The following is a 12,534-nucleotide window of genomic DNA, read 5'->3' on the forward strand; positions in this document are numbered from 1 at the left end:
TCTGTGACTGTTGGAGTGTTCCAGAGAGGGGAGGAAGAGGATGACACTTGACCGAACGACCCCCGAACAAAGTCTTCATAGCTTTGTGAGTCACACGGCGGTTTGGAAATGTTGACGGTTTAGCGACTCATTACTTGTCGTGTTGCTGCTCTTGGCTGTCACCCCCCCTCCACACACAAACACACGCACAAAAACACAGTGTCGTGTTGAGTCATCTCCGGGATTTTTCCGAGCCAGTTGGTTTGGATGGTGGGAGAGGTGTTGTTAGGAAACTGGCCACCTGTGCTCCTCTGACACTCCAGTCTCCATGCAGCCGTGCTCCCCTTCCAGACCTCCTTGCATTTTCTGTAAGCGGCAGCCTCTAAGAGAAAACACCAGATGCTCTTAGAACAAGGTGACCTTCAGGTCCCACAAGTTTCTCCTGGGAGTAGGTGGCTTTTACACAGGGTTTTAACTTGTGTGTGATTTCTAGGCTCTGATTGTACAGGAGTGTGCCTGTGGCTATTTACTTGCATCTCGGTGTGTGGGGGAGTTGTTTGTATTTTAGATGCTGGTTGTTGTCCAGTATACACCCATACTCGGCTGTCTGAGTTGCATCTCTGCTTCGAGCTTTCAAAGTCCGGCCCCCATATTCATCACATCTAAATATCTCTCCACTCAGACTCTGCCTCCACTCTCCAGTAAATAATACAGACCTTAGCGTGTCACATGAATCATTAAGCAGGGAGGACCCAAGGGAAATGTGTGCCAAATGTTAAAGGACTCTGTGTCTGTGTGTGGGTAGATGTGTGTGTGTGTGTGTGTGTGTGTGTACTCTTGTGCATGTGCGCCTTAACCACCATAATTCAGGTCAGATGTCCTCTGCTGATTGGATACACCAGCTGTATGTAATCACCAAGAGAGTGGAAGTAAAGGCAGTGGAATCTGTTCATGTCTGTGGGGACAAAAGCTGTCACCCTCGATTTTGTCGATGTCCCGTTCGCTTCTTTGATTTCACTTGACTCCTGCGAGCAGTAGGTTCAGGTTCCTCCTACTCTCCATCTCCTCCGACCTCGTCGGGCGGACCGCTTAGGCGTAGGGCAGCTGGGTGTGTCGCTGCTCAAGTTGAACGCCTTTTGTGGTGTTTTACCCTGCGTGCTCTCTGTCGCCCCCTGCAGATCATGAGCAGCCGGTTCCTGCCCTATGAGACCATAGTGACGGACGCCGTGTTCAGTCTGGACGAGGACACGGTCCTCTCTACCACAGAGGTCAGTCGCTACACTCTACACTAATCCTCTCTCTCTCTCTCTCTCTCTCTCTCTCTCTCTCTCTCTCTCTCTCTCTCTCTCTCTGTCTCTCTCCCACACATTATGTCCATGTATATCCCTCTCTCTACATGGCTCTCTCTTTCCTTCTCCCCATTGGACCTGGTGGCTGGGTCAGTCCGCTGTGGCCTCATCCCTCCTCTCCTGGCCTCCTCTGCCCCCTCTCTTCTGTTCCCTTCTACTCTGCTGATGAGGAGGAGGAGGATGATGATGTCACCGTTGGCATGGCTCCAGCCCCTCAGTGCTTGGTGTGGCACTGTGTCAGCACAGACGCTGGCTGGCTGGCTGAGGGGACATTGAGAGAGAGAGAGGGCTCCTAACTTCTCCCTCTCTGTCCCACATGCTACTCCATCTCCTTTTTGGTTTCTCGTGCTCTCTCTCTCCTCCCTGTTTTCCTCTCTCTCTCTCCCTTCTGTCTCTCTCTCTCTCTCCCGTTCTGTCTCTCACTCATGCATCTGTCCTTCTTTTGTTCTTTGTCCTCACATCCCACTTCTCTTGAGGCTCGCCTCTCTTCAGCTCCCCCCCCCCCCCCACTTTCTCTCAACCGCTGCCTCCTCACTCTTTCCATCCCTCCCTCGTTCTAATTGCATCCCTCCGTCGTGTGGCGCACTGATGGAAATGACTTTATTGTGTCAGTTGAATGGAAACGTTGTCTCTTTCTGTAATGTAATTTGTCCCGGGGCACACATTTTGCAGTAACATCGTCAACACAGATGTTAAACACAGTGACGGGTGTAGAGGAGGATCCGATCAAGGCTGTTATCGGTGCTATTAAGCTTTTAATTCCGTTGCTAATGCAGAGACTGCTTTGGCTGGCTAGCTGGCTGTTAAAGCTGGGTCTATGTGATATTTTTTTTTTTCTGTAATTATTTGTTTAAATGCTTTGATCAGCTCAGAGAGGTCAGCCAACTGCAGTGCGGCTTTGAAAAGATGTAGCGGGTTTTAGTGTGTCTAATAAGGTTGTGAGTGTGAGTTGTGAGTGTGTGTGTGTGTGTGTATTAACTGATTCTCTCTGTCTCTCCTCAGGTCGACTTCGCCTTTACGGTGTGGCAGAGTTTCCCAGAGAGGATTGTGGGATATCCTGCCCGTAGCCATTTCTGGGACAGCAACAAGGAACGCTGGGGGTACACGTCCAAGTGGACCAACGACTACTCCATGGTGCTCACTGGGGCGGCCATCTACCATAGGTAACAACCCTGGGCCACAGGAGCCAGGCTGGTACTTCCAGAACCACTGCCACTACAGATGTTGGGGAAACATTTCATTGTGTTGTGCAGCGTTGCTTGACCACTGTCTCTCCATTGGCTATACGGTGTCATTGGTCCAAAGTTAAACTGATTACTTCAAGCCCATGAGCTGGTGTAACTGAAGTCAATCAGTGTTAAATACGTCAAATCAATCTATCGACCAGGGCACGTGCGAGCTCCATTAACCAATCCATCCATCGATAATCTGGGTGAATGTCGTTGCACCAACATTAGATCTCACCCCCCCTTCCCTTCCCCCGCTCCAGGTATTACCACTTCCTGTACACCAATTTCCTGCCGGACAGCCTGAAGGGCATGGTGGACCAGCTGGCCAACTGCGAGGACATCCTCATCAACTTCTTGGTCTCTGCGGTAACCAAGCTCCCTCCCATCAAGGTCACCCAGAAGAAGCAGTACAAGGAGACCATGATGGGACAGGTGAGAGTCCTTGAAAATACTCACTTATCTTTCTGAATAATGACAGGATTGATAGCATTGCTGAATAATAATTGGGCTTAAGGGTCTGAATATTTCAAATGCTAGAAAATCACTGATGGTCAGGAGGTATCTTTGAAACGTTTTGTTTTCCAAAGACTTTAGTATCCGCAACCCAATCTGACAGGTTGGTCTTTCACGTCACGTTATCTTGACTAGATATTCAAGTCATAGATCGTCAAAGTGTTCTTTTCTCTCTCTCGTCTCTCTTTCTCTCTTTTCTCTCTCTCTTGGTTCTCTCTCGTTCAGACGTCGCGGGCGTCGCGTTGGGCTGACCCAGACCACTTCGCTCAGCGGCAGACGTGCATGAACAAGTTCGCCAGCTGGTTTGGCGGCATGCCACTGGTCCACTCCCAGATGAGACTGGACCCGCTTCTGTTCAAGGACCAGGTCTCCATCCTCCGCAAGAAATACAGGGACATCGAGCGCCTCTGACAGGCCTGGCGCCCCCTGCAGGAGGGGAGGGGGGAGGGGAGAGACTCGGTGGAGAGCCGGAGGAGGAGGGGGGCCCCGGCAGGACAGCCACCCAGCTAGGGGGCACTTGACCTCTCTGTCTTCCACTTAGCACATTGCCAATGACCACAGCGCCAGGACTTGAAAAGAATTAAGCGCCGGTGTCTGGAGAACTACGTACACACACACACACACATATACACACACAAACTATAGAACGACATAGACATTCAGTCCTCTGGAACAGACAAATATACACTACTGACATTGAGACTCTTGGATAGAATATTTTTTGTATGAATGCCACAAAACAAAGTGAGTGTCCTGCGATCTCAGCACACGTGCGGGAAAGTTAATGACCCAGACCCAAACCCAAAACCCTGCCCATCGGTTTGGTAACTATGACAATGCAACACCCTAACCCGCCCTCCCACCCCTTTCTACCTAATCAGAACCTCTTAGAACTGCATCATGACACCTGACACACCCTTCAGCCATGGACCCTTGGGAAACCCTGTTCTTTTTTTCAGGACGCTTTTTCCTCATGCGTGTTCAACTGCTTATTGTCTTTCAATCAAAACATTTCTCTTTTTCATTTTCTCTGTAAGTTGGATGTCGTGAACTTTCTGTGTGTGATTGTTCTTTTCTGAAAGGGAGGTTAACTAACTGCCGTTCGAAGAAAGAAAAAGAAAAAAACTTGTAGCCTTGAGAAAAGGCCTTCCCCAATAGCAGCATCATATTAGAATCTGTCTCTTGGGCATCTACCACTGACACGACTGGGAAAATATGATATGCTTCAATGTTCTTAAAAAAAGAGGCAGTTTTCCTTTTCTTCTTCTCTTTTATTTTTCTCTTCTGACTCCAGCGGAATTCCCTGCCTTCTAAACTAAACTCCTTTACCCGTTTACTCCCAGTGTTTTTGCTCAGAGCAACGCTACGGCAGGAATCAAAATGTAGGCCTCTAAACAAGTCTTACCCCGCCTGCACCTTGTCACGAGATATTCATTCTTTTTATTTCCGAAATGCGTCAGTGCCACGTTCCAGAAGGTGACATTAGGGACTTAATTGCCTTTTTAAATTGCTTTTTGCACATTCACCCCTCGCCACCTAACTCTCCCCTCCTTTAAGTCAATTTGGTACCATTTAGATGTGAAAGAAGAACAAAAAAATACCCTTCTATAATTTTCTAGTCATTACTATAGAGACGGTCCCCTCACTACTTCAGAATAACATTGTTCATTGTTGTTTTGTGTTCAATTAGATGGAGCTATTTCCTTTTGAAGTGCTGGCTTTCCGAAGGGAACAGGCCCAGATGAAAACATATTTACCGTTAAAGGTTGTCTGCTGGATACAATGACCCTTACACCTTACCCTATCACTAGCTAATGCTAACCTTGAGAAGACCGTAATAACAGACATTTGCCACAAGCCACAAACAATCACAAGCACACAGTGGTTCAATTGGAAAATATAGCGTAGCTATTATATTTTTTTCTAGGGGAACGACTTGGAGAGATTGTTGATTGGGGTCATTAAGTCTTCATTGCCTCAACCCATTCTGCCAGCCAGTCAGTAAGTCTACTCAAACAGGTACTTGAATGTGATAAGACTTGAAGGAGTGTGATGCTTTTTTTTGTGGCCTTTATTGTGAAGGTGTGTCAGACAAGAGTCTGCTGTATGAATCTTCTCTGGGTTCTTCCTGAATAGGTTTCTCTTCTTTCTTTTTTTTATGCTGTCATATCATGATGCAATCTGCAGAGGTCAACATTTTAATGACTGCTGTTTATATACAAAGTACAATCCACTGCCAATTACTTTTTTGTCGATAGACTTTGTTGTTTCACTGATCTCTGTCATGCTATCCTTCAACCATAATATAACTTCATACATTATCATATCACAATACTTACTACAACATTATTACTACAAAGTGCATTTCAAAGCTGGTTTCATGTTGGTTATATTGTTGTTGTTTTTCTCTCCTTCTCTCTCTGCAACATGTTTGCATATTGTGTTTGTATTTACTCAGTGGCTTATCCGCAGCACAAGTTTATTTTGTCTAATTTGATTCTGGCCAAGAGAGATTTGTTGTATTTGGTGCGACGTGACAGAAAGCCGTGTGTCACTTGGTAGGAAGCCGTTTGAACTTAAGGTTTATGCAAAATGATTTCCTGTCTGAAGTTTAGTGAACTGTCTTTAAAATTGATTTTGAGCCATTTATATCTAAGTTTGTTTGAATTGTTTAGACATCGCAAGAGAGGAAGACAAGTATAGGAACCCTTAAGACGATTGCAGGAAAAAACTAGAGACATTTCACTGTATTTAAACATTATTTATTTTCACATACAAACAAAACCAGACAGTATAACAGGCTATATGGGGGGAGGTGACTGGACAGAAAAACAAACATCTAATAGCTGAAGTCAGAGAGAAACAAAAATCCTGTTCATTTTGAATGCAACTTTGTGTATGCCAATGTGTTTTTTTGTTAGTTTTTTTTCAGTTTGTATTTCCATTAAACCATCCATCCTGCTTTTACATTCTTTCTGTAATCCACTGCCACAACAACTCACTGCCGTTATAAGAATACACTTTGAGTTATGATGCAATTGAACTCTGAATAGCAATGAAGAAAAAGGATGATAGCAACCAATATTGTAGAATTGGATTTGGCCGCAACGTTTTGTCTCTGTGTGAGAGCGGCATTGTTAAACCCCACCAAAGATTATCCTGTGCTGCCAGGGAGAGCAAAACTGGAGGCAGCTGGGTCCCATCAAACTGATGGAAGTTCTTAGTATTTCTGCTGAGTACTTTCACTAAGAGTTTGTTTCTCTGTATCGCATCTCCCTGAAGAGAGTAACATGAGCTGCAATGCACCATGGGACAGATTTAGTAGCCTTTGCACCAGGTGTGACTGTTGCATCTGCCTCCTGTAAAGGGATTTAGAGCCTGCTGTCCCGATAAACTAGTTATAATAAAGATTGTGACTAATGTTACTAGTATTACATTTTTTAAGTGAAGGCTCTCTTTTTGGTCCACAACTCAAGTGCAGATTTTAATTGAATCTGGTGCAAATGCCTAGTAAATCTACACCTGTATGGGTTAGAATAAATTATTTAATGATCTCTGTTGGGTCAAATGATGGTAGGCTACTGTTTGCTCATGTTGCATCAGAAACCTATGCGCGACACGTTTTAGAAAGGATTAAGACATGTATTCTCAAACCGGTGGTGTACTTGCCAGAAAGTAAGCAATTCATTGTGCCTTTTTTGATCTGGGTTCTTTTTGTGACGTTGTGGCAGCTTCACAGCTGTCAATCATTAGTGGTGTCGTATTGGGGTCGCTGTGACCTCGTCGTTCACTGGAGCTTTACAGCCACCAATCTCACCTGCGCCACTCGCTCTGCTCAACGGGACAGTGATGACATCACTCACTCTGCATGGCCACTCCCCCTAGGCTTATCAGTGATTGGCTGATGTGCCATGCTGGATGGTGAATCTCTTCAACAGCTGTCCTGATGCCTCCCTCTCTCCCTCCCTCTCTCTCCCTCCCTCCTTGTAATTAACAAATGACTTTTATAGAAGTAATAAATAAAATAGAGAAATGCCAATTTTGTAAGGATGATTTATAATAATAAAAAAAAGAATAAACTCATTTGATGATAACCATCTCTGCCTGTTCTCAGATTCTACACTTATAAACATCAGCCATTAATGCATATTCTGCATGCATAAAATGCACAAACATACATACGCTACATCATAATGCACATTCAGTTCACATAAAAAGTGATCGGTTTCTCGTGAATATATTATCAGAAGAGAGTGCATCAGGCACCAAGAAGGGAGAACATACATTTGATTTTCAACCTTTTTATATTTCCAGAAGCAGATTGTCATATCACCAGACAAATCAAGGCAACTGATTTTCCACTCCTGGGGCATGAGAATCAATTTGATGTACGTTATGGGGACAATACAAACATTCAACAACCTCCAACAACCCAATCACAGCGTTTTACCACTGAAAAGAAGTGAGGAGCCACTATGGTGACCACTGATTTGTCCTCTCTGAGATGGTCTGCTTCCCCGGGTCCGTTCTCCACCAACAGGTCCCCCTGGGACCATCGCCTCATAACAAAACTTGGATGTGACCCTAGCCAGGCTCTCAATAATTCATCTCGCTAGAATCTCAAACCCACATCCATATTCATATCTTGGACTGGAAGGCTCAGTGTCTCTCCACTGCTACCCTTTCTGTCTCTCTCTGCCTCTCCCTTTTTTTCTTTTATGTTTCATTCTTCCATCTCTTCCACTCTCTCATTTATCAAAAAATCATTTTGAAAGCCTGGGGACAAACCCAGAGCCCCCTTCAAGTGTTTCCTGCACTCTGCTGTGCCCATGAAAAGACTAGGCCCAAAATCACAGTAGGATTTACAGCTTGACAGCATGACTGGAGTTGACAAGATGCTGTGATGAGTGGCATGGTCCAGTAAGCTCTGTCCATCACTCTCGCCAGAACAACAGCAGGGAGGCAAAATACAATGAAGTGTGAAATTAAACATTGCTAATTGCTAAGCATAAACTTTTTTTTACTACAGTTTTGTAAACAAATTAAAGCCCTCCCAAAAATGTACAGAGTATACTCTATTAAAAATGATATAATTAAATAATATCTATAAAAGTATTTCCGTGTGTTTATACACCAGCACATGGAGGTGATACCTTCACTAAATGGTATGCATCTAAACTTTGGATATGATTTACACTAGAGCGTGGTTTTGCACATACTGTAATATGCATCTACTGTATAGTATGACAGTCAATTAAACCCATAGATACTTCCATACCTGACAGCAACCTCTTTGCCCTTCTCTCCTCTCCATCGTCTAGGAGGGCAGTGATATTGCGAAGGCCCGCCTTTCTAAAGTGCAGTCTCAGCCACCGAGGGACCCTGTCATATATCTTCAGTTATTAACCATGCCTATCAGTCTGTCTAGTGTGTGTGTGTGCGTGCGTGCGTGTGTGTGTGTGTGTGTGCACTGTTCAGCTCCTCACGGCCAGCATGGAGTTGACCTCCCAGATGAGGTTCCGGAGTTGATCCATTATCTGTTTCAGCTGTTGGTTCTTCTGTTTGAGCTTCTGCAACAGAGGAACATTACGTCACATTAGGACCAATCAGACCAACACTCACCAATGTACACACACACACACATTTAAACACGCGCACACAAGGAAACGTTGCGTTAGATCAACAGCGCAGGCGATAAGATGCTCCGGGAAGACCAGGCCCCTGATGTGAAACACATCGCTAGCTAGCCTCGCGGGTGTTTGAATCTCTGAATCAACACACCGAGGCCTGGGGCTCGGAGATCAGGCCCGAGAGCAACCGAGCAGACTTGGGCGTCAATCATGATCGGTTTGCCCACAGATTACCTGTGAACACAACCTCCACGCCCAAAGTCAACAGCTGCGATTCGCTTGAATGTCTTGCTGCTGTGGTTTGCGAGCAAACAAATAATGTCTTCTCCCCAAGCAGGCTGGATAGGCACAGCTGCTGACTGGGCCCTTTGAACGTTAGTCAGAGGAAGCGGCAACGCCGCTCTACGGACGGGGGCATGGGAGTAAGCTCGGTGGTGAGGTGGAGAAATGCAGTCGCGGAGAGAGGGAGAGGTAGGCATGCACAATGAAGAGAGGGGTAGAGAGAGGTAGAGACAAGTGGGGGAGAGAGAGGTAGAGACAGTGAAATATGGAGAGGGGAACAGTTCAAAACAGAGAGATAGGCAGGTGGAGAAAGCCGGAGAGGGAACAGTAGACAGAGCTAGGGCGAGAGACAGGTAATGAGAACTAGAGAGAGGGAGCGGTAGAGTGAGAGGAGCCAGAGTTCACTCAGGAGTTACAGTATATCTGCAGTGCAGTGAAATCTATTAAGATTAAATCCATCTCGCTCTCTCAGTAACACTGCTTTAGCCATGACTAATTACCAGTCGTTTTGGCAGCGCAGATAACACCTTCAGCAATCGATTTCACACAGCCCTCTTAATATAAACTATTTAGCTGATTGTCCTTGAAGATATGCTGGAGTAGAACATTTGGAACAGCTCCAAGGTGTCTCTTGGGAATCCCCCCCCCCGCACCACCACTCGCTCTACCTTTCACTCCTCTCTACCTTGCTATCTCTGACTTGCTCTCTCTGTCTGTCTCTCTGTCTATCTACACAGGAGGCAACTCATCATTCTAAGTACGAACTTGAAACAGCGGCATCACTCATCTTGTTTGTGTGAGCCGTCTGACAGTGTTTCCAATTCAAATCACAGATACGTAATGAAACCTATTACAATCTGGCGCGATTGTGTGCAATACATTGCGCACAGTTTGACAGAAACCGATTTGTACAGAAGACAGACGATTTGTACGAAAAGATGACCCAGAACTGCTATTTAAAGCTGTCAATGCGGTACTAGTCTGTCATGTTAGCTAGCCCAACAGTAGCCATACATGGGGTGCAGTGTTTACTATTGTGGACACATGACAAAGGGGGGAGGGGGGGGGGGGGGGAGGAGAGAGAGGAGAGACAGGGAGCGGAGTGGAGTATGGCTCAGACCAGGGGCCCTCACCCATCACCCTGCTGATAGGAAGTGAAAGCTCTGACGGCCCTGACTGGTCGTCCAGAGAGAGTGGGAGAGAGAGAGCTTCCCCCTTCTTCTCCCCGCTGACAGCCATGCCTAAGCGCCACGCTCCAACTCTCACTGTCTTTCCAACACACACACACAATCTCCCCCCCCTCCGCCTCCCCCCCCCCGCCACCCTCTCCTCAGGGAACCTGACGTTGCGCTCTCTCATTTCCTCGCCTGCCAGTCAACGTCGGCGCCCGGCAATAATGTTTTGATACCGTTTTCATCTCCCGCCGCCGCCCCGGCCGCCGCCGCCTTGCCGAAGAGACAGGGTGGCCAGTCAACAAGTCAGGGAGGTAAACACGGCGACGTGGCGCCTGCCAGCGGCGGAGACAACACAGGTGCTGGTGGGAGGGAAGGGGGGTGCACCCTGCCTTGGACCGCTTACTGGAGATTGGGGGGAGGAGGGGGGGGGGGGGTCCACCCGATGTGGCATGTCAAAGCGAGCTGACACGCTGTAAGTAGGCCAACGTCAGTTTTTGGGTAATGAATGTGGGGGGGGGGGGGGGGAGTGGTCCACACACTATTATCTGGCTCTTTCCCTTAAAAGCCAGCTGCGGTATGAGTAGGGAACAAGATGAAAGTGTGTGTGTGTGTGTGTGAGTGCTGCTGCTAGACTATTGACCAGAACAAGAAAGTTTGATCACATAACATCTACTCTTGTCTCTCTACACTGGCTCCCTATCCAAGCCAGAGCTGACCTCAAAGTTCTACTACTAACATACAAATCTCTGCATGGATTGGCACCACTGTACCTCTCCGGTCTCCTTGCACCCTATTGCCCCGCAAGGACACTTAGATCTCAAGATGCCGGCTATCTGGTGGTTCCCAAAATTAAGAAAAAAACAGCTGGAGGTAGGGCGTTCTCATATAGAGCGCCTCTTCTCTGGAATAAACTACCCGTCTCAATTAGGGAGTCTGATACTGTTTCGACGTTTAAAATTAGGTTAAAAACGTTATTGTTTAGTCAATTCTACGACTGTTAAAGGTAAGTATGTTACTAGTTGGAGGCAACGGGGGACGGGTTGTTTCCATCCTTATTCTTTAAGTATAACTTATTTTAGAGTTCTCTTCCCCTGGAACAGATTTCATGTTCCAAATGAGGGGGGCTGTCGCTGTCTTGGTGTGTGGGGTTGCATCAAATTCCCCTTTTTTGCTCTGTTAAATTGCTGCACCAGTCCACACTTGACCGGTGGGGATCTCATTCTATTATGACTGTAACTGTTAGCTGCTCCTGGCATTCTCTAATCCCTGCTCTCCTCTCTCTGTCCCCCCCCCACACACATCCCTTGTGGTGTGGGGGGTTTGAGTTGTCAGCACCTGCCTGGTCGTCGGTCAGCCAACGCTGGACCTGGTCGCGAGTCTCCCGGTCCTGTCCTACATCTATAAAGTTGAATAATGGATTTTGGTGTTTTAAAAACCCATCGACACTGTATGACTATGTTTAGCCTGTGTTCTGCTCCTCTCTCCCACCAACCGTCTCTGGAGGAGGGGATCCCTCTCTGAATTGCTCCTCCCAAGGTTTCTTCCATTTTTTTTCTCCTGTTGAGAGTTTTTTGGGAGTTTTTCCTTGTCTTCCTTGAGGGTTTAGGTTGGTTGAGGGGCAGTTCTATGGGCCTATGTGAAGCCCTCTGTGACATGCTTGCGTGTAAAAAGGGCTATACAAATACATTTGATTTGATTTGAGGGAAGGGGGTACTGCGAGGGGCAGGGTGTGTGAAGGAGAGGTGACGAGAGATGCCAAACCTCAGGGATAGAGCCTGCTCTCAGGTGCTTTCATGGCACACCTGGGGAGAGAGAGAGGACCGGGGGAGCCGGCTAGCCTGGGCACATGTTGGGAGTCGTTGAGGGAACCGCAAAATCCGGTTCGGTGCGTCCCTCCACTCTTCTGCATACTGTCTTTCTAAGGGGGAAAGCCCTCTAGAATAGAGGATGAGGGAGGGAGGGAGGGAGGGAGGGAGGGAGGGAGATTTATAAAGAGAAAGGGAGAGTGAGAAAGGGAGAGTGAGGTATATAGAAAGAAAGATTGTGAGAGTGAAGAAAGAAAGACAGAGAGAAAGAGAGATGAGGAGGGTGAGAAAGAGAGGTCCATTACTCATTAATGCCCCTTGCTTTTATCCTGACAGCTTCCATCATCTGCTCTCCCTCTCTTTCTTTCTCTCTCTCTCTCACTCGCTCTCTCTCTCTCTCTATTGCGTCAACTTAAAAGAGTTCCTCTCAAGTCGGGTCTGAGTGTTAAAGGACATGAGACAAAGGGCTTGTGCATATCTAAGGCACAGTTACACTTACAGGAGGACACTTTGAACGGGTCGGTTTTGTCATTAGCAAAGCCTTTCAAAAAACAACAAGGGGAAGGCGGAAC

The 12,534-nt window shown here is 46.8% G+C and overlaps 2 protein-coding genes across 2 annotated transcripts in view; one reads left to right on the forward strand and one right to left on the reverse strand.

Annotated features, from left to right (window-relative positions):
• The window catches only part of ext1b (exostosin glycosyltransferase 1b), a 59,732-nt gene extending 53,695 nt beyond the window's left edge, over positions 1-6,037 (forward strand). The window contains exons 9-12 of the mRNA XM_062445931.1: positions 1,158-1,247; positions 2,331-2,491; positions 2,818-2,989; positions 3,296-6,037. Of these exons, the coding sequence (XP_062301915.1) occupies positions 1,158-1,247; positions 2,331-2,491; positions 2,818-2,989; positions 3,296-3,481 (609 nt within the window). The 3' untranslated portion in view covers positions 3,482-6,037. The remainder of the gene's footprint in view (positions 1-1,157; positions 1,248-2,330; positions 2,492-2,817; positions 2,990-3,295) is intronic.
• A 2,460-nt stretch (positions 6,038-8,497) lies between these two features.
• The window catches only part of med30 (mediator complex subunit 30), a 10,158-nt gene continuing 6,121 nt past the window's right edge, over positions 8,498-12,534 (reverse strand). Inside the window, exon 4 of the mRNA XM_062445934.1 lies at positions 8,498-8,640. Coding sequence (XP_062301918.1) covers positions 8,545-8,640 — 96 coding nt within the window. The 3' untranslated portion in view covers positions 8,498-8,544. The remainder of the gene's footprint in view (positions 8,641-12,534) is intronic.

Source organism: Osmerus eperlanus, chromosome 20 (assembly GCF_963692335.1).
Source record: "Osmerus eperlanus chromosome 20, fOsmEpe2.1, whole genome shotgun sequence".
In the NCBI taxonomy this organism is placed as follows: domain Eukaryota; kingdom Metazoa; phylum Chordata; class Actinopteri; order Osmeriformes; family Osmeridae; genus Osmerus; species Osmerus eperlanus.